The sequence below is a fragment of the Equus asinus genome, chromosome 26, assembly GCF_041296235.1.
Source record: "Equus asinus isolate D_3611 breed Donkey chromosome 26, EquAss-T2T_v2, whole genome shotgun sequence".
Lineage (NCBI taxonomy): Eukaryota > Metazoa > Chordata > Mammalia > Perissodactyla > Equidae > Equus > Equus asinus.
The window spans coordinates 35,703,273-35,730,830 of NC_091815.1; the positions used below are offsets into that span (position 1 = coordinate 35,703,273).

A 27,558-nucleotide genomic window follows, 5' to 3' on the forward strand; every position below is an offset into this window, starting at 1 on the left:
AACAAGACAAGCTCTGCCCTCCCTCTGGGGCTTTGCCCATGCAGACCCCTCTGCTGGGTGTTTTGGTGCTCAGGACACGTGGAACGAGGACTGCCAGGCTGGGACTCATCCACCATTGGGAGCCATCGAGATTTGTTGGAGGAAGGGACTTGCTCCTGGATACAGAGGATGTGTTTCTCCTGCATAGCTGATGCTGTGCAGGAAGTGGTGGGAATCCTGGGACAGTGGAATAGGAACAGGAGGAGTCTCCTTCAATGGACTTATCGTCAGTTTTCAAAATTTGTTAGGACATTCTAGTTCTTCGCTTTTCTATGCACAAATTAGAGTTAGCTCATCAATTTCTACAAAAGCTCTCACTGAGAATTTGAGATTGCATTGAATTTATCCACCAATTTGGGAAAACTGACATCCTAACAATATTGAATCTTCCAATCCATGAACATAGTATATATCTCCATGTATTTAGATCTTCTTTAATTTCTTTAAACAATACTTTGTATTCTTTCAATATACAGAAATTGCATATATTTTATTCGATTTATTTCATCGTTCCATGTTACTGTAGGTTTCATCTTTAAACAAACTGTTGACTTTCTAATTGCCCTGAGCCAATACATAGCACTGAAAAGGAATTTTGTCATTTGAACTAGTATCTTAACACTTTGCTAAACTCTTTTATTGTCTGTGAATAAAGACTACTTTACTTCTTACTTTATGAAGGGGGGGGCTCTTATTTCCATTTCTTGCACTCATTGCCCTGGGAAGAAACTACAATATATTGTTGAATAGAAGTGGTAAGAGCAGCCATCCTTGCCTCATCTCTAATCCTAGGGAAGAAAGTTCTATGGCCTCTTGGACTGGCCTCTCCAAGCCCTAGGAGAAATTGTGAGCAGAAACTTTCTATTAAAACAGCCAAAGTCATGCCAGATACCTGTGTTCAGAGTTCACAAAGAGCTTCACGTCAGGACTGTTGTTACCTGTTTGTTATGTACGTTTCCATGCCTCTCTCACGATAATCTGATTAGAGGGTTGATTACTCTCCTTTGCAGAACAGTAAAGTGAACACAGAGAGATTAAAGGGACTCAGTCAATTAGTGGCATAGATGGATTTGAACTCAGTTCTCTTGGACACAAGTCCTGTGGTCTTCCACGTATACTAGGGGATTCATACCATTGACGAGAAGGCCATCAATTTTAACATAATCAGAGGCTGAGTGTTATGAACTGAAAAATCATAAAATTAATAGGTTGAACCTAACCCCCAGTACATCAGAATATGACTGTATTTGGAGATAGAGTCTTTAAAGAAGTAATTCAGTGATAATCAGGTCGTTACAGTGGGCCCTAATCCAATACATCTGGTATCATTATAAGAAGAGGAAATCTTTGTAAGAAGAGGAAAGACCATGTGAGAACACAGGGAGGAGACAGCTGTCTGCAAACCCAGGAGAAAGGCCTCGGAAGGAACCAGCCCTGCTGACTTGTGGATCTCAGACTTCCAGCCTCCAGAACTGTGAGAAAATAATTCCTCACTTGTGTGGCTGGACCTCTTCATACTCGTTGTTGCTGTCTTTTTGTTCCTGAGGCTTGTGAAATCTGAGGAACGCATAGTTGAGCTCCTGTTCCTTTCTTGAGATGGGGCTCGCCCCAGCAGTGGCTGGGTGGTCTGAGGGGGCGTCTGTCCAGTACTGGTGCTGATGTGCCTGAATGGAAGGAAGAGAATGGATTGAGAGCTGGGCAACAGGGTCTGGGAGAGGGCAGCCAAGGACCAGAATGGGAGTGGGACAGATGGAACTTTGATCATTTACCCATTCATTTATTCAAAAATAGAATATTTAAGATTGGCCCATCCTTGCTAAGTGTTTATATTTAACACCTTATATTTAAAAAGAAAAAATGCTGCGAGAGGATGCTATTATCGTATTTGTCTTACAAATAGTAAAACTAAGGCAGAGAGATTACATGCATTGCCCTGAAGACACACATCTCTGTACATGCCCCACTGAGCAAGGACTCACACCCAGCTGTTTCTCGCTATAGTGCCATCCTCTGTTGGGGCAGTGTGCCAGGTGCTGTGTGTACAGTAATGAAGAAAGCAGACCCAGCCGTTGACACCATGCAGCTGGTGGTTTTCTAGGAGAAGCAGTTACTAAACAAATTGAAACCAAATACATTTCAAGTTCTCAACTTGAGATAGGAGATATTTTGAAATATAAAGCAGAGGCAGGGGAGCCACACCCAGTTTCCAGACAGGTCCTAGAAGATGGAGCAGATAGCAGGTCCTGCAGGAAAGATGGCAACAAACACCTTGCCCCTCTCTGCTCCCCGCCCTCCACACTCTCAGGCTACAGACCCATGAAATAGAAACCCTCAAACAGCAGCTCAGAGAGGCAAAGACAAACAGTTCTCAGATCAGGAGGAAAGGGCTTCACTGTTGAAGAGCAAATAGAAGAGAGGGAGAAGGCTGCCCAGAGTGAGCAAGATGAAAGCCAAGATGAAAGTCAATGACGCATCAGCTGTGCTAATCTACCATAGCCAAAACACGAGAAAGGAAGAAACGTGTCTGTGAATAATCACGGCTACAGTATTTGCATATGGACGAAACTCACCCATCAAAAAACAGAGACAGAGATTTTAATAGAAAATGTTTTCCAGCAAGATAGTTATTCAATGATTTCTTCCAGAATACTTGTTTAGTATCTGAAGTGCGTTATGAGTCAGGCATTTCTCTAGGCCCTGGAGATGCAACAGGGAATAAAAAAACAACAGCAAACTGCCCTGGGGACTCACTCCCTGGAGGAGAAAATGTTTCTGATCAGTAGTAATGAGTCCTATGCACAGTAGGTCCCAGGTGCTGTTTTAAGTACTCCTCACAGCTACACTATGACACAGGACCTCCTCATATTCTCATGTCACAGAAAGTAAACAGAAGTCAGAGAGAGAACATCATTTGTCCAGAGTCACACAGCTCATCAGTACAGAAAGGGGATTAGAATGCAGCCCATCTGGCTGTGGAGCACATGCTTTGAACCACTGGGCTCTGCTGACTTCAAGAGACAGTCATTAAAAAAAAGTTTACTGAAAATTTGAAAGTAAAGCAATGAAAGAGATATATCCTGATTCCTGACTCCCATGATTCTCACCCCCATGATTCCTGATGGCGACTGAGCACACCCTGAGGATTCCATTCCCCAAGATGGACCAGAGGAAACAATGTAGGGAATTAAATAAATTGAATTTAAAAAATGATTTTCTGTCTCCTTGTTCTACCACCAATGGAGAGAGGAGTTTTGAAATAATCAACCGTAACTGTGGGTATGTCTACGGCTCCTTGACCCTCTTTCAGTTTTTGTTCATTTGTTTTGATGAATGATGCTCTGCTGCTGGGGGTATACATGTTTAGGGTTTATATATCTTTAATGAAGTGACAGAAACCAGATATATAGAATAAATATTGCGTGGTTCCATTTATATGAAGTTCCAGAACAGACAAAATTAATCCATCGTGATAGAAATCAGTGATCCCTGGAAACCAGGGGTTGACTGGGAAGGGGAAGAAGGGAATTTTGGGGAGTGATGGAAATGTTCCATGTCTGGACTGGGGACATGGCTACAGGGTGTATCCATTTGTCAAAATTCATTTAACCATATACTTAAAATGGGTGCATTTTACTACGTGTGAAGTATACTTCAATAGATACAGTGTTGATATTAAATAAGCACAGTGGTAGATTTGAAAAATGCAAAATGGGGTGATAAATTCTCCTTGTAACCAGCGGGGCTGACATATACTAGGTTTGGGCCAGTACTCTTCACTGGTTGGTAATCAAGGCCAGAAGAAAAGGCTGATATTTCCAGGGGAATATGATCATCTGACAGGTGAGGCATAAATACTCCCAACAAATCAACTAGACTGCATACTTATCCCACCAGAAGAAGAAACATCAGAGCAATTGAGTCAATAATTTAAAATGACCACACATGGAACTCCAGGAGTATTGGACGTAAATATGGAAATGCCTAAAGGCCCTTCCCGAGGGGCATCCACCAGGGATAATGTTGAATGGAGCTCATGTCCCTTCACTCACCCTGGAGCCTGAGCCCTCGACTGAGTTCATGTTCATGGTGCTCTGCACTGGCTGGGCTGCCTTCTTCCTGCAGGTCTTCACTCTAAGGGAAGAGCCCCGGGCATTTCAGCCTGGTTATTTGGGGCATTGAGTAGGCAGACCATCCCCTACTCCCTGTAAAGATCATGGAAGTGCGGAATGAGGTAGGCGAAGGTAGGGCCCCACTCCATGTGCTCCCTCTAACCCAAGAGCTGGACCAGGGCTTGGAACAGACCCCATTCTTGGCCCTGTTGGTTACAGGCTGATTCACACCACAAGTCAGCCTCCCTTCCCCAGCTCCTGGCTGTCCAACCAGTCCAGTTCCTCCAGCTCAGGTTTTCTGTGTCTGAGACCTTCTGCTGTTCCCACCCTATGCATCTCCCTCTGTCCCTGGAGCCCACTCTCACCTGAAGATGAGAAAAAGGCAGAGAGAAAGCAGGGCCATGATGCCAGCTCCCCCGACCGCTCCCAGGAACACCCTGGCCCTGGGTTCTGGTTTACCTGCAGATAATTTGAGTTTGTGTAGACTCCAACTCCAATACGTGGCATCCTTCCAACTAGCCACTTCTCTCTGTGTGTGTTCCTTAGTGTACCCACTCCTCAAACAACACTCAGTCACTCTGCATTCCAGTGCCCTATTGAGCCTGGACCAGCCCCTTCTCCTGGCCACAGCGCTGAGGATCTTATGCCTCTAGCCACTCTGGTCCAGGCCTTAGGTTGCCTCTCCTGCAAGTTTCATCTCTCTGGAGCTGTTACGGGTTAAACTGTTTCCCACCCAAAGTTCCTGTGTTGAAATCCACTCCTCCTCACCCGTGGCTTATTCCTTGCCCCAGACCTCAGAATATGACCTTATTTGGAGATCTGGTCTTTACAGCGGTGATGGTTAAATGAGGTCATTAGGTTGGGCCCTGATCCAATATAACTCGTGTCCTCATTAAAAAGGGGGAATTTACACACAGACAGGGAGAACACCAAGTAATGATGAAGGCTGAGATCGAAGTGATGCTTATACAAGCCAAGACACACCAAAGATTGCCAGCAAACCACCAGAAGCTGGGGGAAAGGCCTGGAATAGATTCTCACAGCCTCAGACGGAACCAGCCCTGCTGATCCCTTGATCTCAGGCTTCTGGCCTCCAGAATTGTGAGATGATAAATCTCCATTTTTTAACCCTCTGTCTGAGGTACTTTGTTAGCGCAGGCCTAGGAAACTAAAATAAGGTTCCAGGCTCCTCATTCCCCAGGAACCACCCCCTTGCAGACCTCTGACATGGCAGCAACAGGACAGCGGCTCTCTGGGCCCCTTGGACATTCGTGGCCTCACAGCTGACTCTGAGGCCAGAGCTGAGCCTCTCGTTGAGACTCAGGGAGCTGTTGGCCCAGGGCCCAGAGGAGCTGGAGGTGTTGGTGAAGGAGGCGTTGCTGCTGTTCCCCTCCAGCAGACCCTCCCCCAGGCGCCAGTGCAGGGAGGGGGCCGGCTGGGCTTGGGATGAGCAGCCACAGTGCAGACCCTGGTCCTCCCAGGAGCAGGAGGGTCCCAGTAGCTGTTGGGTCTTTGGGGAGGGAGGAGGAGGTCAGCAGTGCCCCTGCCCTCCCCAGGACCCTCATTCTCTCGGGGTCCCCACACTCACAGAGCACAGAGAGGCTCACAGAGACAGTTTGGGAGCCCAGTGGGTGCCGAGCCAGGCAGGTGAAGTCTCCTCCTGTAGTCCCTGTCTGAGGCAGCTCCAGGACGGCGCTGGTGGAGATGGGGGTGGTGTTCAGGGCTGGGGACCCCTGGAACCAGCTCAGCTCTGCAGGGGGGTTGCTGTCAGCAACACAGAGCAGCCGCGCAGCCTGGCCCTCCAGGATGGGAAGATTCGAGGCATTTTGCAGGATCATGAGGGCTTTGGGGAGAGAGATGCAGAGAGAGAGACAAAGACATAGACAGATGGAGTGAGTGAAGTTGGCATCTCTCTCCACACTAACTCTGAGGAGGGGACCAGTAGAGTCAGTCCTCAGGCCTTCAGAAAAGGACCAGATGATTTCCCTGGAGCTGCTCAGAGTGTCTGGCTGATGGAGGACAGAGGGCTCAGGACAGGGAAATAGTGAACAGTTGATGGGCCAGCGAGGGGCCTGCAGAAGAAGGAAGAGATAAAACAACAGAGAGGAGGGAGAAGCAAGAGGGATGTGACGGCTTCCTTTAGATTTGGCTGGAGAAAGCTGTGGGTGAGGATAGGGTTAACTTCAGGGAGTTTGGATTTGTAGGGCTTTCCCCCTGTGCCCTCCCCGTCCCTGACCTCAGTAGCTGACTTCTCATTTACATCTCAGTTCCCAGACAATTGGAGCTCTACATCCAGCTAGACCCTACATCCATCCCAGCTCTGGAGAGAAGAGATTCTTTCCTACCTGTGCTGTTTCCTTGGGAGATGCTGATGGCCATGTTCTGTGGAGCATCTGGGACAGAAGGATGAGCAGCCTCAACATCCATGGAGATGGATGATGGAGACGGATGGATGGGCACTGGGCTTTTCTCCCCAGGAGCCATGGAAACAAGTAAATGGGGACCCCTTCTTGTTTGACTAATAGGACCCCAACATCAAGCCCTAGCCAAGCTCTGCATTGGCCCCATCCTGTCATGGACATGAGCATCCTGGCCCAGCACTCACAGGTGATGTTGAGCTGGATGGTCCTTTCCACAGTCACACCACTTGCAGGGAACTTCACTTGACAGGTGAGGCTGGTGCCGTGGTCCTGGGACTGTGGGGTGAGGGTGAGCACCGAGGAAAGGAGCGTTCTGGGGCCCAGAAAATTGAGGGCAGTTGATGCCCAGGAGAAGATGGGGAGTGTGCCCTGCTCACAGGCCCAGGGCACAGAGCAGGTAAGGTTGCTGGGGTGGCTGGACTTCAGGGGCACCGAGATAAGAATTTCAGGCCTGTGGGTCAGTGCTGGTGAGGAGAGAGAGAGGAGGTTGGGAGCCCTTGATGTGTTTTCAGCCTGGCCTCAGGTGTTTTCACTACTGTCCCCACCCTACCACACCCTCAGGTGGAACAGAACCTTCATTTTTCTGTTTCTGGACTCTGGGGCTTTTCCCTGGTCCTCTGCCTTACCTGTTACATGCAGAGAGAGTGTCTTAGTTAGATACGGGTGTTTTGTGAAGGATTTCTCCATATGAAAGACGTAAGTCCCATTGTCCCCCCTGTTGACATCTCTGATGCTCAGGGAGCAGTTGTGGGCCTGGGTAACTCCAAGGAGGAAGAACCGGCCCTGGGTGCTCTCGTGGACCTTCCGTTCTGGTTTGTTTGTGGCCAATAGAAGATCACGGTTTCCAGACATCCCTTTCCGGAACCAAAACATGTGGAAGGGCCCATAGGTAGTCCTAGAGTAGGAAAATTTGCAGGGCACGAGGACACACAGGCCCTCCTGCACTGTCACGGACTCTGGTAGTTCCAGCGAGTAGATCTGACCGTGAACCGTGGGCACTGGGGAGAGAGACAAACTCAGCTTGGGGCTCCAGGGCCTCCCCAGATTGGGGTCCCCTCTCCCCTTGACCACTTACCTCCCCACAGCATGGGCAACAGCAGCAGCAACTGCAGCGACATTCTGTCCTCATGTCCTTGGACAGTCTGCCTTCTGGGATCCCTTTGAGAGAGAAGAGAAAGTCGCAGATGTTAGAGGGCAAAGGAAGCTTAGACAGGAAGCCTGTGGTAGGGGCCACAAGCCCAGAAGAGGAAACTTCAGAGTCACAGAGTCAGCTATGAGTGCCCATTTAAGATCACCCAGCCCCATTTCTGCATGTGACAGATGAACCCTGAAGCTCAGAGAGGCAAGGAGCTTGCCCAAGTAAGGCAGCAAGGAAGGATGAGAGACCTCCAAGTCCTGCCTCCTGGGCTCATGCACAGTCAAATGCACTGGAGCAGCAGGTCCCAGCTGGCCAGCTCCCAGAGAGTCAAGAGCACACGGAGGGTGGCTTCCCTGTGAGGACAGCCAGGGAAAGCCTTTTTATTTACCTATGATCAGGCCTGAAAAACCAGATATAAGTTTTTATCTTTGGGCTGAACTCCTTCAGTGGGCCTATCCATAGACCTATCACCTCCTAGGAAGGTCACCCATCATGTAGGGCTGGTGTCATGACCTTGACCCTAACATATTGGTGGTTAGTTAGGAACAGGGTCAGGGCTTGGGGCCCAGGGCAGAGAGAAGCATCCTCTTACACAAGTCACTGACATAGCACTGTTTAGATTCCAAGATGATTGCACTTTAGATGAGAGCAGTGTGGATTTGGGGTATCTGGTACAAGCTGGAGAGGAGAGAAATACTCAGACCCCAGAGTGTGATCCTGGGGGCAACCTCCACATTGGCCTCCCCCTCCATCAGTTCCATGGTCTTGATCACCTCCCACATCCTCGAGATAAGAAGCAGGGGTGCTCCTTTCTCTGGGGTTCTCTCCTGAGGGCCCTTGGCTACTTGTCATCTTTAGAGACAGTGTCATATATTGGGAGTAATATTTCACATAATATTGCTTTATCCTAAAGTATTCCCAATTTCCCACATTGGAAAATCTGATGCTCAGAGCACTGTGGGCCCCTGGGTCCCCGAGAAGGTTGAGTTGGCCCCAGATTCTCTCTTCCAGGTTTTGGTAGGATCTGTGACCAGTGGGGGATTATGGCATCTGTTGCCCACCTCCAGGATCTGGAGGTGGGTGTCAATTGGGCTAAAGTCGGTCCAGAAAATCCATGAGTTGGATTGGAGAATGGGATAAGATGCACAAGCAGACCTTCCTTCGCCATCACTGACTGAATGTTACAGACTGTACCTGCACCATCCTTCAGGGACCACTGCAGGACACAAAGTCTCTGACTGCAGCCCCACCTGGAAGTCTCTGCCTCAGACCTGTTACCCTCACAGTTGTGGACACAGTGGCAGCAGCATCTCTGGGTTGCAGAGGATCATCTAGATTCCCTTGATACCATCTGATGAGCATCTCCCAGCTGGGAGATGGGGGTGACCCTGGGGTGGTCAGTGTGCTGGGGGCTCTTTCTGGGTTGAAATGTATGGTTTCTGCCCTAAACTTCTCCATTCAATAAGAATACTGCCCCCCTCTCAGGCCACTGCAAGGGAAGTGAAAGCTGAGCTCTTCTGGGACCACAGCAGGCTGGAGCCTTCCTCCTTCCTGCACCCTGAAATGCCACCAGTCACTTCCTGAAGACCAACCCCCACCTCCCTCAAGAGAGATGTGGAGTTTGACCATCTATTTTTCTCCAGATAGGTTCCTCAGAGCCTCTCTCATGGAGGCAGAGGAATGAGAGACCAAGACTCTCATGGGACCAAATTCTTTCTGGATTGGACCCACTCCACTCCAGGGCTGGAGCAACCTGGAGGCCTTGGGAAGCGTTGGGTGAACTCTTGAATTCATCTGCAAGGAGAAAGCTTATGGACAGAGGCTGAGACTGGAGCCTGGAGCCCTGGCTCCTGTGCCAGACTTGGGTGAGTTGTTCGGGTTCAGGGTGAGACAAAACTTTTGACTGAGTGTTTGTTCCTCCTCACATTTCCTGTGAGCCCTGCACATATATGTACAGAATATCTCTCCCCATCTTCTCCACAGATCCTCCAGCCTCCATAATTATCCTCCATGGGTTGACCACTAATTCCCCTCTCCTTACTGATCTCCCTTTTGTAGCTTCTAGGTCTCCCACTGACGGTGATCCATCTCTGATGTCACAGAACTCTTTTCCCAATCTCAGCAACGTCCCTTGTGTGCCTAAACACTTTGAATGTCTTCCATCAACTTCCAAAAACAATGCTTCATTCAGCCTCTTAATATTTCATTCCTTCATTTATCTGGTAGACATTGAGGCATATTTTTTTTTCCTGCTTTATCTCCCAAACCCCGCCCTGTACACAGTTGTATATCTTAGTTGCAGGTCCTTCTAGTTGTGGGATGTGGGACGCCGCCTCACCATGGTCTGAGGAGTGGTGCCATGTCCGCGCCCAAGATCCAAACCCCGGGCTGCCCCAGCGGAGCGTGCGAACTTAACCACTCGGCCACGGAGCCGGCCCTGAGGCATAATTTTAAAAAAAATTTTCAGGATTTGGCACAGAGGTAGAGATAGTAAAGGACCATAAGTCTTGTTCTCTGTCCTCCAGAGCTCCATTTGGGTACCAACCAGAGACTAAGTGAGAGAAAGAGAGGAAGAGCAGGAGAGAGTGGAGGACAGAGAGGGAAAAGGAGAGAGACAGATATAAGCATGTTGGGGAGAGAGGCCCTTCCTGTCTGTAAGAGGAGGAAGAGGCGGGATGGGGGATTTCCCCAGACAGGGAGGTATTTCTGAAGAGATTGGAGGTGGAGTCTGCCCTGAGAGGCAAGAAACCAATGGTATGTGAGAAGACCCTCTCTCATGCAATGTAAGGCCTTATTTCCTGGAGGTGGGAAGAAGCCTGCGAAGGGCTGACCTAGATTGAGAGGCCCCTATCCTGCTCACGTCCAGTCCTCAAGCCTCTGCCAATTCTCCCCTTTGGTTCTACCCACAGGAGGGGGCCTCTTTTCAGCCAAGACACTGTCTGGCCCTTGGGGAGCCCCAGAAAGTAGAGGCGGCGCTGTCCGTGGTGCTGAAGCAGAATTGGGTCCCTAGTTTAGGAATAGCAAGTCTGTGTAGAGGGGTCTGACTAGAGCGGAACTGGATCTGGGCCTCAGGTCAGGAAAGCAACTGAGTCAAAGGTAATGGACCGCCTATGAGGGAGAAAATCAGGAAGGGGCCTACCCTCTGGTCTGGAGGCTGGGCTTCCCCTGTGCCCCTTCTTCTTTACTCTCCGGAATGTCCAGTAGGCTCTGCCAAGCCATTGAACTGAAGCCAACAGCCGCCCATCTCTAAACTTCTTCTTACGTGAGAAAAGTAAAGCCCTATTTGTTAAAGTTCCTGAAAGTTGGCCTTTTTGTAACTTAGAACAAAACATTTCTAATTGATGCAATAAGTGGGGAGAGGAGATGATTCTTCCAATTGCTTTGGAAGTCAACACGACATTTTCGAAAAATGCCCTTACTCACTTAAATCTCCCGAGGGCACTTGAAAGTGCCTGATATAATTGACTTTTTTCACTTTTCCTAATTCAAGATTAGAGAAATAGTTTTTACCCTTTCTTTATTTTGTATCGATAAACAACTTTTACCATCTATTTTTTTTAATTAACTGTAATCTTTCCTTGTGAATTTCTATTCAAAGCATTTACACACAGGGACCTTGGAGTTTTGCCTATCAACCTCTCTAAGGATATTAATCTCATCCTTATTATTTACCTTAGAGAATCATACATTTTGCCAACAGAATATGCATCCCTAAATTTCAAAGTTTAGGTTTCACTATTTTTGACCTTTATGTAAATGGCATCATATAGTACACATTTTTTTCTGGCTACTTCCACTCAATATTAGTTTAATTTTTTTATTGTAAAGTGTACAACATGCAGAAGAAGATACAAATGGCTAAGTGTGCAGCTCAGTGATTTATCACAAAGCAAATACAGTCAGTTCACAAAATAGAGTTTTGCCAGCTCTCAAAATGCCTCAACAGTCTACCCTCCCACCATCAGAACATGAGGCTTCTATTTCCTCCCATCTCCGTGGCCCTTGCTGTTTTCTGCCTTCTTGATTTTGCAGTCTGATGAGTCTGGAGTGCTGTCTTGTTTATGGTTGATTTTTTTTTTCAACTACAGTGAGTGCAAACATCTCAACACGCACTTGTTTTCCATTCATGCTTCCACATTTGTGAAATAAATATTCATGCCATTTTGTTTATTTTTACATTGGCTTCTTTTCCTTTTTCTTGTTGATTTGTGGAAGTTTTTGTACATTCTAGTTGAAAAACTCTTGGGAGTTTAATAAAGGAAATGATTTCTCCCATGCTGTCATTTCCCAATTAAATTTGTCTGGTTCTCCTCTATTTGATGGAAACCTTTGTTTTTGTTTCTTCACTTAAAATGGGTGCATTTTATTGTATGTAAATCATACTATTATCAAGTTGATTTAAAAATTGATGAAAAATTAGTGAGAAGAGGGGCTGGCCTTGTGGCGCAGTGGTTAAGTTTGCACATCCTGCTTCAGCAGCCCGGGGTTCGCCAGTTCAAGTCCTGGGTGCGGACCTATGTAGTGCTTGTCAAACCAACCTGTGGCAGACATCCCACATATAAAGTAGAGGAAGATGGTCATGGATGTTAACTCAGGGCCAGTCTTCCTCAGCAGAAAGAGGAGGATTGGTGGCAGATGTTAGCTCAGGGCTAATCTTCCTCAAAAAAAAATGTAGTGAGGGTTTTCAAGCTTTGCACACATAATGTCAAATGGTAATTTCAGAGGTTTGATGTTACATAGCTCTGCCAGACAACAGGAATTATCTGACTGGTACTGCATCTCAATTTTTTTCCCCACTTAAAATTAACTTTTGTCATTCTCTCTTCTGATTCAGCTGTAGCATCTCTGATGTTTCCTTCCAGCCATAGAGTCAACTTGAATTTGATGATATGTTTGTTCATGTCTCTGTCATCCAAATGGATAGGCATCTTGATGCTAGAAGAAATGACGTTAGAAGGAACATCCATCTCCAATGATAATTCAGTGAGCATTCATTTGGCTCTATTATAATAGTCAAGAATTAAAGATACACCTGAGTTGAAAACAGTCCATTTGGGTTCTAATTTTGATTGATTTTTCATCCAATCTACCAAGCGACAAACCAGTCAGCCAATCAGAATTGATTAACTGTACTTTTCACCAGCCTCACCAGTGCTGACTTCTGGGTTTATGAGGATGAATATGACACAGTCCTACCCTTAAGGACCTAACTCTTAGTGTGAGAATATAGTAGTGTATACATATAATTTCAACAGTATAATAAACGCCATGGTAAAGGTGGGTACCTGATACAGAGGTGGCCACATTTACACTATGACGTGATGGTCTCCTCTCTCCCCCACTCCTAACTCCTTTCCTTGCCTGTTAAGTTCGATGAGTCAACCTACAGAATGTCAGGCAGTTTGGAAAAGACAGCTGGAACAGAAGGAGCATTCCTTGTGCCCTGCATATTTGTTATTTTTTCTTTTAGATATCAATTACAGAATTGAGTTGAGTTGAAACAACCATATTGCTCAGTTCATAGAACACTATCTTGACATTGCAAGATCCCTCTCTTTTTTTTACTATATCCTATTACTATCCTTTCAATGAAAACCTTCATTTTTATTTTTGAGGAAGATTAGCCCTGAGGTAACATCTGCAACCAATCCTCCTCTTTTTGCTGAGGAAGACTGACCCTGAGCTAACATCCATGCCCATCTTCCTCTGCTTTATACGTGGGATGTCTACCACAGCATGGCTTGACGAACGGTACCATGTCTGCACCCAGGATTTGAACTGGTGAACCTCGGCCTACCGAAGCGGGAACGTGCACACTTAATCGCTATGCCACCGGGCCGGCCCCAGAAAGCTTCGTTTTGATGCAATCAAATGTATCATACAAATTGGTCTTTTATTTTCCTGGTAGATAAAACTGCATCTTTCTTGAGCTGTTAAAAAAATTATTCTCTCACTTATGAATATTGAGCTTTGGGGAGAAGAAACACTGCAGAACGTCACCAAAACGTGAGTGTCAGAGCATCAAACTTCTCTTACCTTGTCACATTTTTGCTACAATTTTTACTGTAATGTATATATAACATATATATATATAAAGTGTATAACCTTATAGGTGTCATTAGCCAAATGGTTAGAAAGCAAAAACTAGTGCAAACCCAACACAGACCAAGTAATAAGAAACTAATGACCACCCTCCTGATGTTCCCTTGTGGGTCACTCTGATCACAACACTCTGTGTATCCCTTCTGAAAGCATTCATGCTCCTGGCTTTTACATGAACCATTTCCCCATTTTCTTTATAGCTTTATTACCTATCTATGCAGCCCTAAAAAGTATAGTGCAGATAAACCTATTTTTGAACTTGTTATAAATGTAATCACAGTATACATTGTTGCCTGTGTCTGCTTCATTTTTTATTGCAGTATAATTTACATATAATGAATGAATATATATTTATGTAAATTTATAATTAATAGCTTCTTGTAACAAGTGAATTTTTAGATAATTAACAGACTTTATTTTTTAAAACAGTTTTAGGTTTACAGAGAAATTGAGCAGGTAGTACAGAGAGTTCCCACATACACCCTCCTGCCCCTCACAATTTCCCTTATTATCCACATCTTGCATTAGTGTGGTACATTTGTTAAAATTAATGAACCCATATGTTTACATCATTATCGACTAAAGTCCATAGTTCACATTAAGGTTCTCTCTTTATGTAGTTTGGTTCTATGAGTTTTGACAAAAGTATAATGTCATGTATCCACCATTACAGTATCTTACATACATATTTTATTAAATTTGCATGATATATACTTATCACGTGTAATATACAGATATATTTATATATAAGAAATGTTTTTAAATATTGTATTTATATATAGTGCACAGGTTTTTACTGCATTTTGATACATGCATACATCCCCCCACCAATAGAGAAGTAGAGTATTTCCATCACTGCACAAGTTTCCCTTATGCCGCCCCCTCCCTGAGGCAGGCTTTACTGATTTCTATGATAGTAGCTTAGTTTTGGCCACTCTAGAACTTCATGAAAATGGAATCTTACTGTGTAGTCTCTTATGTCTGGCTTCTCACAATTCCTGCATGCTGTTGTATATAATGGTGGTCTATTCCTTTTTAATGCTGAGTTGTATCTCAGGCACAGGGAGTCCAGGATCTGCTGCTTCCTGAGTCTGTCCTCAGTTCTGGAGAACTGTGCCTGCGGCTCCTTCTCGCCTCATGATCCATCCTGCTCCACTGGATTCAGGACCTGGGGGCTGTGGGGCAAATTCACATCAGCAGGCATGTCCCCTCTGGGCTCCAACTATTGGTCTCTCTTGCTGACAACTCCACTTTTCCCAGGAGCCCAAAAGTGGGTGGGTGTCTAGGGGCTCCAACCGGACCCACTTGGGGGAGTTTGGCTGGGCTGTGAAGGGAGATCCTGCGGCCTCAGTGATGTAGCCTGACCCAGGGGCTCTGCAGAGACACCAGAAAGCCCTGGAAAGGCAATGACCACATGGTCACTCATCCAACATTCACTCCACATGAATTTCTGGGGGCCCTTAGGTGAAGGCTACTGCAGTAGACACTGAGAGTAGACAAAGCTCAGAAAATCTAACTCTATTAGTTAACGTTAGAGAAAAAAAAGAAGACACAAACAGATCTGGACTAAACTTAATGAAATTTAGTCAAATCTTTGCCACCTTTTACTGTGAGAATATAAAGCTGTTACTTTAGTCGTAGTTTCCAATATGAGGAGGAAGGTATTTATCACAAGTGTGAAACTGACATGTGATGAGGCTTGTGAAGTCTTCAGCACATTCCTGGCACTTGGGAAACTCTGGATTCCAAATAATTCCCAACACAGAGATCCAAATAATGCACCCCAATAGGAAACCATTGTCAATCTGCTCAACTGCCAATCATTGACCCTTACCATGTCCTCAGGGACCCAAGGACAGGCCAACACTGACCCACTCATCTATTCCAAAAGGTCCCCAACTCACACTGCCCAGAAAGCAATGCACTCACCTTCATGAACTCCCATTACTGACCCCCTAGGCCTCTAGTGAGATGACTCCCATATGCTACCCTCAGCACCCCACTCTACTGATTTCTATGGGTCCCCAATTGCTGCCCACCTTGAATGTGTTACAATGCGACCCTCAAATTCTTCCAGTCCCTGAAGCTCCTGCTCCCGATCAGTCAGACTCATACAGGCCCCCAAGCAGTGGATCACTTCCCAAATGTCCCTCAGTACCATCTCTGTGAGGTCAGTGGGAGCAGTCCCAGGGACAGTTCTCCAGAACCCGAGGACAGATGCAGGAAGCAACAGATCTGGACTCCCTGCTCTTTAGATAATCTGGATCCTCCTGCTGAGAGCAGACCACAGGGGCCTGGTGTTTCCTCATCCACAGGCCTCTGTGTTACAGAGGAAACCATGGACTGGCTGATGATGGAGCAGGAATTGGAGTAGGTTTGCTGGGGAACCTCTTGGGTATCGGGGTCTCTCCAGGATCCTCAATGGGGGAGATCTTAGAGTGAGTGGTGGGGGTCTTTGAGGTGAGTTATCTCTTCAAGGGCATTGGTGGGGTGAGTGATGGGGGCTGTGTGAGGTGAGTGATGCAGGATCTTTTGATTGAGTGATGAGGAGTCTGTGGGGTGAGTGATGGGGGCAAGTTTCTCTAATTTAAGTTGGATGACTAGCTCATCAATTTTCACCCTTTCCTTGTGTTTTTCTTTATGTATATAAGTATTTTTTGTAACTGTTAAACTCCAACGGTAGTTTTAATATCAGGTTTTATATCACTGGTTCATGAGACCTGCTCACTTGAGGACACTGAACACGTGTCTTAGGAGGGTCTTAAGTTGGGAAACTTACAGAGGATGAGCTTGTCAAGCCCTCAGCACCTGCCTGGCATGTGGGAAACATTGAATAAAAGTCAGCAAATTGCAGAGTCAGGTATCAGCTATGTTGTTTAATTTTCACACAATCCTGTCAGCTAAATATTATGATCATTATTAGGCCAATTTTGTGGATGATGAAACTGACGCTGAGTGCTGTTACACATTTGCCTTAAGGTCAAAAGAGAAGAACAGGGAATCAGTCTCACATTGTCATCGCTCTAAAATACACACAGTTGCACCATCCCATGTTGTCCCCTACATAGTCAGCTTCCAGAAACAACACTTCCATTTCCTATGGCCTTCAGGTAGCTCAGATTTTCAGGCAGCCATGTCTGGTGTGCCTAGTCAAAGCTTCTGGACATTTCCCTGCCTATCTGTGACAGCCTACACAGCCCAGCCTCTACTGACAAAGATAAAAGTTAAATGTACCATACCCAACCCCCACCGTGAACTGGAAAGCCTGCAAATCTGCACCAAGACCCCCAATTACTGACTGTCTCTGGTCTGTCCATAACGGGTTAACTCACAGATACAAATCAGTCATTGATAGCACAGACCTTCAGAAACCCCCAATGAGTGGGCCAAGACTGCAGAGGATGCTGAAATGCCTCTGAGTTGCTGACACGGCCCAAGCTCTAAAAATCATTAACCTATCTGATTGCTAGTAACTGTGTCCCAGGGAGTGCCATTCACCAATTTTCACAAATCTCTGATAATCCCCTGCATAGGGATCAAAATATGGCACGCCAATGTAAACCCATCATCAATCTGTTTGACTACCAATCACTGACCTTTACCACATCACAGGGACCCAAAAAGAAGCTAACATTGGCCCTTTCCCTAAAGACCACCCACACTCACCACCCAAAGCAATGCAGTCACAAGCCCTCATCACTGATCCTCTACTCTTCCATCAACTGGCTCCCATATGCTCCCAATTACAGCTACCCTCAGCACCCCATGCTACCAACTCCTGTGGGTTACCACTCACTGGCCCCCCAAGTGTATTAAATGTCCTTTGAGGGCCCTCAAAGTCCTCTAGTCCTTGAGGCTCCCAGACTCTAAATCAATCACTAAACCCCCCATCCACCAGGCAGTGAATCATATCCCAAATGTCCTCCAGTACGAGACACTAAGGCCTTCTTAAGATACGCATTCACTTTCCTCAGATGAGCAAGTCCCTAGGATCAGACAAAATAAAAACTGATATTAATGTATACTTGGAATTTAAAAATTACAAAAATACTATATACAATTACATAAATAAAATGTGCAAGGAAAGATTGAAAATTAATGGGCTTATCATCCAACTTAAATTACAGAAAACATCACCTTCACACATGTCACAGACTCCTCATCATTCATCCTACAAAGGCTGCATCACTCACCCAGCTGACCTCCCATCACTCACCCCACAGACCCCCATCCTCACTCACCCTAAGACCTCTCCATCATTCACCCAAAATGCCACCCATCACTCACCCCTCAAACCCTCCATCACTCACCCTACGGATTCCTCCATCACTCACCCCAAAAATCCCCTCTGTTATGTCTTCATGCAGAATCTTCATGACTCAACCCAAGCTGACATCCTGCCACTGAGCCCACAGAACCCCCATCACACCACCCCATATCACCTCAGCTACCCTCAAGCACCATATGGGTGAGGAACTAGTGGCCATATCAGTGAAATGGCCTCTCTGGTCCACTTGCGGTTTGTGTCCGATTCCTGAGATGACATCTCTGACAAGTTTATTGATGTGCATGTCCACTAGCATTTTTTTTTCTTTTGAGGAAGATTAGCCCTGAGCTAACAGCCATGCCCATCTTCCTCTACTTTATATGTGGAACTCCAGCCACAGCATGGTTTGGCAAGCGTGTGTAGCTCCACACCTGGGATCCGAACAGGTGAACCCTGGGCCACCAAAGCAGATTGTGCAAACTTAACCGCTGCACCACCGGGCCAGCCCACCACTAGCACTTTTGATATAACTCTCTGCCAATAGTTATCATGGTGCACGACTGGGTTTCTGTTTCCATTGCTCACTTTTATTCATCAGCTTTGTCTAGCAAAGGGCATGGTAGTGCCCAAATTGAGCTAGTCGATGAAAGCTGCCATCTGCAAAGAAAAGTGCTATTTCATACAGGCAGGGAAGGCACTTGGAGTCTCACTGAGCAGTCTTGTGGCCGTCTCATTCTGGTAGAGGACCTACTATGTGTATGTATTTATATATGTATGTATATATAGAGAGAGAGAGAGAGCTAGGAAAAACTGAAATTGCATACTCTGAAAAATAACTTTTTTACATTTTCACAGTGACTTAAAGTCTTTTTTTTCCATGAACTATGAAAGAATTCACTGTCCCTAGTAGTCCTTTTGAAAATTTTATTGGCAATCTACTATGGACAGTGATAATAAAATGGAGTAACATATGTCAAGGCTTCTAAAGTGGAGCTGGGGGGCCATTAAGGCAATGGGGCTTATGCACGCACACTAAGTCTCTACCCAGATAGAATGTAACTTTTGAACTTTGCCTTACTGTTGTTATCTCTACCTTCTTTCAAGAAATATGCTTCCTCCCATAGATAAGAACTTTTTTGCCTTAGAGATGGCCTTACCAAACAGTCATGTGTAGCCCAGAAGTAACAGTTATTTCCAGCACCAATCTCAAGTCTTGCAAAACAGTATAATTTGTCTCTTTTTGCTTTTATAAACTCTTGCCTTCTTTGGAGTACATTTTTGTGTTTCTACCTGAATCTGTGTCTCCAGAATGGCAATTCTGATTGCCCAAATAAATATCTGCTGTTTGAATTGTAGTGTACTTTTCCTCAATTGACACTACAAAAACAGAAACCAGTTTAAGAGGCAAAGTGTGTATTTGGGATCAAAGAATTTCAATTTGGGGAGCACAGATTCAGGTCAAAATCCAGTGTCCTGACTACAGGAGAGGGGTTCAGGGGTTTTATGGGAAAAAGGGAGAAAAATGAGGTGAGTTGTGTTACAGAAGAGTTCATTGGTGCTGGATGAGGTAAGGCAAGGTTTGTACTACGTAGATTGACATGAGATTTGGCCATCAGGCAAAAGGCTAGACTTGCATTTCATTGATTGGTTAGCAATTCAGTCATCAGCAAAGTCCAATTTCATCAGTCCTTACAAACAGGATATTCTTGTCCTTATTGATTTCTTGGAATGTTGGTGGTTTGGTCTAGTTTGGAAGATAAAGAGGATGTGCAAGGCAATTTCTCTGAAATGGCTGCTCTGGCCCTACTTTAATCTGGCTCCTGTCATGTCATCTTTCACATTATCTTTCTGGGAAATTTTATCTTCATTGCTGTTTATACCTAGATGGACATATTGATGAAATTATCTATTAAAAGGCAATGTGAAGAGAATTTGGGGTTGTTGGGCCACTTTGTTTAAAGGGAGGAGAATGAAAGAAAAGTTAAGTTGAAAGGAAAATATAATTACTCAGGACAATGCCAGAAGGTCCAGTAGAATTTTCAGAAGGAGCTTTTTTGATCATCAAATCCTAGAAGCAAACCCTAGGAAAGTGGGTAATAGTGACCATAAAGTAAAGAATGAGGCAATTTTCAGGAAATAGGGAGGTTGAATAGATTGAGGACTGAAAGTAAGGATCGGAAATGAACCTCCTGGTTCATGGTAACATGAGAGCATTACGTGGTCATGGAAAGGACAAGAGTTAGAAGAGATTATAAGCAGCAAAGAATATCACACACAATAACATTGAAATAAGTCAGGTATGCAAATTCTTGACTGCACAATGAAACACATTTCAGACTAAGGGAGAATGAGGATGCTTGGGAAATGGGACAAGAATGAAAAAGTCTTGGATGGACCCCAAGACTGGTAAGAGGGTCACATTCATTGAATAACATCCTCGTCCATCCATCCATTCTTCCATCAATCTATACACACATACATACATCCACCTATCCATCTCTCCATCCATCCATCTCTCCATCCATCCATCCATCACATCTGCCTTTCCATTTATTCCTCCATTCTTCTGTCCATCTGTATCAGGTAAGTTCCAATTAAAATAAAAAACACCCCAAATATTTAAAACAGAGGAAATTTAATTGGTCACTCAGTTGATAGAAGAGATGAAAAATTAAACAGAAGACAATGAAACAATCTAGAAATGAGCAACAGCAGGAAGCTACCACCAAGACAAAAGGAAGAGGCAGGGTGCCAGAGCCCATGGATCAGGGGCAACCAGGGAAGCTGGACGATGGCAGGTCTTCCTCTTTGGGAGCTGAAGGCTCAGAGGGGATGCAGCCACTGTCAGAAAGGCTGCACAATGCAGAGAGGGCAAGAAATAAATACCTTGGCTTCTCCCTTTTCTTCCTTGATTTTAGTCTCCAACATTTGATTCTCACTAACTGAACCTAGTGGGAAACCAGCTAATAAAAGTCCCCGGAAAATGTAGCCCCCAGGGGTAAATCCCAGTAGTACAGAGCAGTGTAGGAAGGGACCAGGAAATGGTCTGAGGGCACACCAGCCAAGGACTCATCTCTCCAACCTTCCATCCATCCTCTCCCATGGGACCAGTTCCGAAGACCAGATATGAAAGAGGACAGAGGTTACTTCTGGCTAAGAAAAGTCAGCAAGTGCATCCTTGATGGATGGTGGGTTTTGGTGAGAGAGATGCCTGGGGCACAGGAACTCTGTCCCTCTGAGCTTCTGTGTCCTGCCTCTCACCACATCCAGAGGAGAGAGAGTACTTCAGTCCACTCTCCCAAACACACTCCTCTGGGACCCTCTGAACCTGAGGGAAAATGTAAGGGGAGCTTAAGGGGTAGGGCTGCAGGGAACTCGCCTTGGGGAAGAAGGTAAGGCCACTCTCTCTCGGGATTTGGGGACTCAGGTACTAGATCATCTGAGGAAGGGCTCACCTACTGTAGTAGATCTAGGTGAGTCCACAGGTGAGTACAAAGCTGGTCCCCATGAGGTTCCCCTTAAGTAGGATAAGACCCAGGGGCTATAAACACCTTGCTCCACAGAGATAATAGAATTATCTGAGGGAGAAGAGACAACGAAGTTTTTCTCCCAGACCTCATCCTGCCCACAGCCCCACCCTCAGAATGCAGGTACCCTGCCCCCTCTTCCCTCCCAGATGACTCTGCACAGAGTGGCTGATGGAGATGTGCTGGGAGCCCAAAGAGAGATGAGCTGGGCAGATGAACTCCCCTCCACCACCAGACTCCATTGTGGGCAGCTCCAGGACCCCAGGCTCTGATGACTGGGAGGGCCTCGGTTGGTGTTTGGCCCTCTGGGGTCCAGCTCAACCTGGCAGGGGGTTGCCGTCAATCACACAGAAAAGACCAAGAGATTGGTCCTTCAGGACTGATAGGGAGGAGCCAATCTCCAGGGCTGCAGGTTCTGGAAATGGGGCAAGAGAACATCAGAGAGCCAGAGACCAACAGTGACAAACGCAGCCTTGTGTTCAGATGTTTAGAAGTAGCTTCTCCCTCCACCACTTCCCTTTTTGAAGCAGTTTGGTCTCTTCCTCTTTTGAGTTGATCTTTCAGTCTAGATTCAGACTCCATGAGGTGCAGGAATAGAGGGAGGGTCTTTGTCCTTAGGAGTTCCCCAATCCAGTCCCCTGGCGACCCCCTGGTTCCCACACCTCCTCTCCTGTTATCCTTATCAACACATATCTCCAGTTTCCGCAGAGTCTAATCATGCATTCATTCATTCTGCAGCCATTTACTGCTCCCTATCTAAAGGAGGTGCCACTGAGAGGGTATTGGCTCCTGAGGGAGTCACTGTCTAGAGGAGACAAGAGGCTCAGGACCAGACCCTCCCTCAGCAATATGATGAGTATTGTGATGAAGTTACTCAGGCTAAGGATGCCCTGAGGATGAGCAGCTCCATGAGAGACAGTCAGGGAGGGCTTCCTGGAGGAAGAAGGGCTTAAGCAGAGGGAGATAGACAAGTGGAAGTAGATTTCTGATGATTTTGGAGCAGAAAAGCATGCTGGGAGGAAGGACCAGGAGAGCAAAGAACTGTGGATAGAAATGGCCTTGGATTTTCAGGGTATGTAAATTAATCTTGTAAGTCAAGAGGGACAGAGTGGGTATGGAAGTGTGGAGAGCAGAGGCAAAGAGAGGAAACCTTGGCAGCATTATATGTAAATATAAATGCAAATTAAATATGAACATAAATACAAATATGTGTTTGTGTGTATACATATATACATTATAATATATACATTATGTATAAGCTCAGAGTTGGGAATGCCACAGTGATAAGCAAAGAGTTATAAGCAAAGACTTATGAACTCAACTACATAAAACAAAATTTGTATAGCAAATCCAAGCTAAACTAAGTCCGAAGACAATGATAAGCTGAGAAAATATGCTCACAATCACATTACAGACTAATGACTGTATTTCCTAATATAGAAAGAACTTATCCAAATCCTCAAGAAAAGAAACATAAAGTAATAACAATGGAAAAGGGATATAAACAGTCATACATAGAATGGCAGAACAGAATAGAATGGAAAATATTAATGACTTTGAAACCTATAAAAAAATAAAATGCTCACCTTCAGGCCTAACTAGAGAAATGCAAGCTCAAACGATGGTGGGGTACATTTTTCGCCGGCAAGATTGGATAGATGAAAATCATTGCTAATGCCCTCTGCTGTTGAGGCTGGAACGAAGCAGAGACCTAACACATTGCAGGAGGTGGGGATGCAAACTGGTACAACCTCTTGGCATATCTATCCAAATTGGTCATGCGTGTGCCCTCTGGCTGAGGAACTCAAATTCATACAGACAGCTTAGCACACTTATAAAACATATATACAACATTATTCCTTGCAGCAATTTATAGGTAGCAAAAGTTTTTTCCATTAGCATACAATTGTTTAAAAACCTTATGACACATATATGCAATGGAATATTTGACAATTGTAATAAAGTTTGAAGTTTTTTATTGTCTGATGTGAGAGGATCTCTAAGAATTATTGTTAATTAAGAAAAAAGATTCAGAACAATGTATATAGGGTGCTTTGTGTGTAAAAAAGCAGGTTCACACAGAATCTATATTTATATCTACATGAAAATATACGGATATTTTTATATATGCAAAAGGCATTTCTGAGTGAACACAGAAAGAGTTTACAATGGATGCCTCCAGTGAAGGAAACGAGGAATCTAGGGGGACTGAGATGGGAGAGGTACATTCTATCACATGCTCTTTTGAACCTTTTGAATATGAGACTGTGCAAAATAAATTGCCTGGGGGAAATACTTAAATGAAAAGTATTGAAAAGTAGACAGGTGAGGCTGGGTGGAGAGGTAGGATCTTGAGGGGGTCTTCAAAGGCAACATCCGATGCTTGGATCTGGCTCTTGGGAAGGGAGCTGGGAAGGTCAAGAAGAAGTCAGCCGCCAAAACAAAAGATCCCTCCAAGAGGTCCAGGCAAGTGAGGATGGAAGGTCTCCAGAAGATTTGACAAGAAGAAGGTCTGTTTTTGTGGTTGTGAGTGTGGGGGCTGATCACGGGGGACAGAAGAGTTAGGGGGCCTTTGAGTGCCTACAGTCCACTTGTCTGACCTCAGCCTGCTATGCTTCAACCTCCAAGACTTTTAGACTTTGTTCTGAGGTGTTGTAGACACCTTCTTCCCTCCATCACAGCCTTGGACATGAGATATTCTCTCCAATCTTTATTATTCTCACAGAAGACACTGATGGTCAGGTTCTGGGGGCCATCTGAATTCAGAAGACAAATGTTCCTCTTCAGTTTTGAGGTTAGCTTCAGTTTTAGCATCCTCTTGTTCCCCCTCCCCTGCCCAGAACCCAGGACCCAGTTCCAAGTCCCCCAGGCCCTGACTCTCTTCCCGCAGCCACTCCCTGCAATCACCCAGAAGTCCTGGCCTGGCACTCACATGAGACATTGAGCTTGATGGTCATCTCTGTAGTCACATTGATGCTGTGGTTCCAGAGCCGTGGGACGATGGTGACCTGGTTAGCTGGGGTGTCCCATATGCAGGAGAAGACGGTGGGCCTCCTCCAACTACAGGCTGCCGGCATGGAGCAGACCAGGCTTCCAGGAGGGCCAGACTCCAGAGCTGCTGGAACTTGGATGTCGGGTGTCTGGATGAAGGGTGGGAAGGATAGAGGAAGAAACCTGAGACACAGAGAGGGGACTCCAAGGTGTGAATATGGAAATAGCCTCTGCTCCAGCCCCAGAGATGTGTCTCCTCTGAGCTCCCAGGCACACCTCATGCTGATCCTCACCCCCATACTAGGAGTAGGGGTCCATTTCCACCTGTCACATTCAGAGAGAGTGTCTTATACTTCAAACTGAACATCATGGCAGATCCCTCTCTCCCATCAAAATGAGTACAACCCACCATCTTTCTTCCTGGCATCTCTGATTCTCAGGGAGCAGCTCTTGGTCTGGGAAATGGAAGGAAATGGAAGCAGCCCAGGGTCCTCTCTTGCAGCTTCTGGCTCAGTTTGTTTGTGGCCACTGGAGGATCCTGGTATATGTCGGCCCCTTCCAGGAACCAGAAGATGTGTGAGTCCGAGTGATTCCATCCATCAGGGAGGTTGGAGAAGGCACAGAGTACCAGGACCCACAATCCCTCCTGCACCGTTACCAGCCCTGGTATCCGCAGCCCATCCTCTTGCACGCTCCTCTGGGAACACAGGGACACTGTAGAGAGCATGACATTTAAGTCTCTGACATTTAGCTCCCGCTGCCCCCCACCCTCCTCTGCTCCAGTCCACTCACCCCCAACCCCATTGAAGAGATAGCAGTGGTAGCATGGGGGACATCTCTTGGACTGGAGGGCCTACTCAGAGTCCCTTGATGCCATCTGATTAGCTCTACCCAGCAGACATCTGACATTGTCACTGGCCAGTTACCCCCGAGGAACTCAAGAGTGTGTTTGGAAGCATTTAACAGTCTTTCCAAATTGTTTTTTTTCCCTTTTGTTATGTTAAGGGAATGCAATCACTAACTACCCTGAACCCCACCTAGCCTCACCACAAGAGCTATGCCTGTGACCTTTGCCTTATTGTTAATGCTAAGATCTCTCCAGGAGGAGCTTAGGCCTTGTTACAGCCACCTGCAGTGTATGTGGAAGCATATTTTCCAGCTGAGCCTGTGCAAGCGAATCCCCCACCTCTCCCTTTTGCATATCCATTCCCCATCCGAAATAAAAGGTCCCTGCTTCCCTATGTTCAGGGAGCCATGGCTCCGGAAATAATTCCTCATGGTCTCCTATTTGCCGCAAATATACCCTACTTTGTGAGACAGCTACTTCTGGTGGAGAGTCTGATTTAACTCATCAGGAGGGAACCCCACTTTGTTTTCAGTAACAGCATCTGCTTCTGGGTTTTGCCTCAAGCTCTCTCCAAAGCAACCCCCAAACCACTGCCGAGGAGGTAAAGGGAAAGCCCAATTCACCCCAGGGACACTTCAGAAGGAGCCTTCCTTCCTTTCACTTCCCCACTCAGACCCCACCTTCTGCCCCTGGAGACCCTTCTCCACCTTCCCTCAGGAGAGCCAGGAATTTGGGTCATTCTCCCACAATGCAGGGAAGGAGGAGCCGGAAGCCAGGACCCAACTGGGACCAAATCCTCCCACCCCACACTCATCCTCAGCCCAGGTCTGGGCACATAGAAAGCCTGGTGAAGTGCTGGGCAAGCTCTTCAAACCTCTGAGAGGGAAGGCCCAAGGGTGGAGGCTGGGACTGAAGCCTGGGATGCAGCCCCAGGCTGGGGTGGGATGTTTGTGGCTTTCCTTGTGCCTGTTTGGGTTCAAGGAGGAGCCTGGGCCTGCCTCATGGACACTTCTTTGGTTTCCCCACAAGCTCTACCTTTGTACTGTGGCTTGCTTCTCCAAACTTCTCTTCTGCCTGCCCCTCAGCTCTCTTCTTTCTCAGGCTTTAGAGCTGCGTGGGCTCTTGCAGCAGGTCCTGAAGATCTACCTGAGATGGGAACCAGCCTAATAAGACAGGGCCATCTGCAAGGCCCCAGGTCTATGAGGATAAGCCCCTAATGAGATTGGCAAGCTAGGAGAATCAGATAGAGGCCACCAAGATCCACATTCCACAGCCTCTGGACTTTCCTGGGCTTACGCATGCACCCTAGCACCCAGGAGTACACTGAAGGTGACCCTAGCCCCATTACCAGACTAAAAATCACACCCAGGGGTGGAGAGCTAGCGTGCTATTGATACATGTGTCACATGAGGTTGCATGTTGAACAACAGCTCAGACACAAGCACAAGCCCACCTCTACACGCCATGACAAGGCACTCCTCCCCAGCCTTTGCCTAATAAAAGCTCCACAATCCTGCTCCATAACAGGCTGGTCACCCGCCCCTTTCCTTTCCACGTAGGCTCTCTTGTGCCTCTCTTGTGCCCAAGCTAATAAACTTTTACTTTTCTGCTCCCATTTGTTGTCTTTCTTGATTTCTCTCCTGGGGGACAATAAGAACCCAACATGCCAGTAACGCACCCTTTTCACACTTAATCCGGTCCCTCACCACTCAGGACCTCATCTATTGAGCCCATAGCATCTCCCTTCCTCATCCTGCCTCCCTTGGACCCAGTAGATGCCTGGCCTGCTGAGCTGCCTGACTGAAAACCATCTGGCTTATGGTTACATGAAGCCACGGAGTCCACTTCTGATGACTATATGATCTTCCTGGGCCAGGGAATGTGATGTGACTCAGGGACAGCCAGATGGAAGAGAGGCAAAGGGCAAGGTATGGGGAAAGGGCAAGGAGCTTCCATGCTCTCTCCCGGTGCTCCACTCTTCCCAAATCTCCATGTGTTCATCAACTTGGAAGCTCTCCAAACTCTGTCCTTTTGGGTTTTTATGGAGGTTTCATAACATAGGCAGGATTGATTAAATCATTGGCCATTGGCAATTGATTAAACTTCTAGCCTCTCTCC

The 27,558-nt window shown here is 46.3% G+C and overlaps 1 protein-coding gene and 1 long non-coding RNA gene across 3 annotated transcripts; one reads left to right on the forward strand and one right to left on the reverse strand.

The window, feature by feature from the left end:
- Positions 1 to 523: 523 nt before the first annotated feature.
- On the reverse strand, positions 524 to 7,842 carry LOC106822338 (sialic acid-binding Ig-like lectin 6). 2 transcript variants are annotated; one of them, XM_014827461.3, is made up of 8 exons: positions 7,644 to 7,842; positions 7,195 to 7,566; positions 6,754 to 7,032; positions 6,494 to 6,541; positions 5,737 to 5,991; positions 4,514 to 4,607; positions 4,089 to 4,170; positions 524 to 1,703 (listed from the first exon to the last, which is right to left on the reverse strand). In XM_014827461.3, the coding sequence occupies exons 1-8, from the start codon at positions 7,684 to 7,686 to the stop codon at positions 1,530 to 1,532; spliced, it is 1,347 nt and encodes a 448-aa protein (XP_014682947.3). In that variant the 5' UTR covers positions 7,687 to 7,842; the 3' UTR covers positions 524 to 1,529. The 2 variants fall into 2 exon arrangements, with proteins under 2 accessions (XP_014682947.3, XP_044615690.2); XM_044759755.2 differs by lacking the exons at positions 4,089 to 4,170; positions 4,514 to 4,607.
- Positions 7,843 to 9,306: 1,464 nt separating this feature from the next.
- On the forward strand, positions 9,307 to 25,533 carry LOC139042196 (uncharacterized). The gene is made up of 3 exons (XR_011498633.1): positions 9,307 to 9,571; positions 13,615 to 13,712; positions 14,866 to 25,533. It is a non-coding gene; the product is annotated as an uncharacterized lncRNA (long non-coding RNA).
- Positions 25,534 to 27,558: the final 2,025 nt, after the last annotated feature.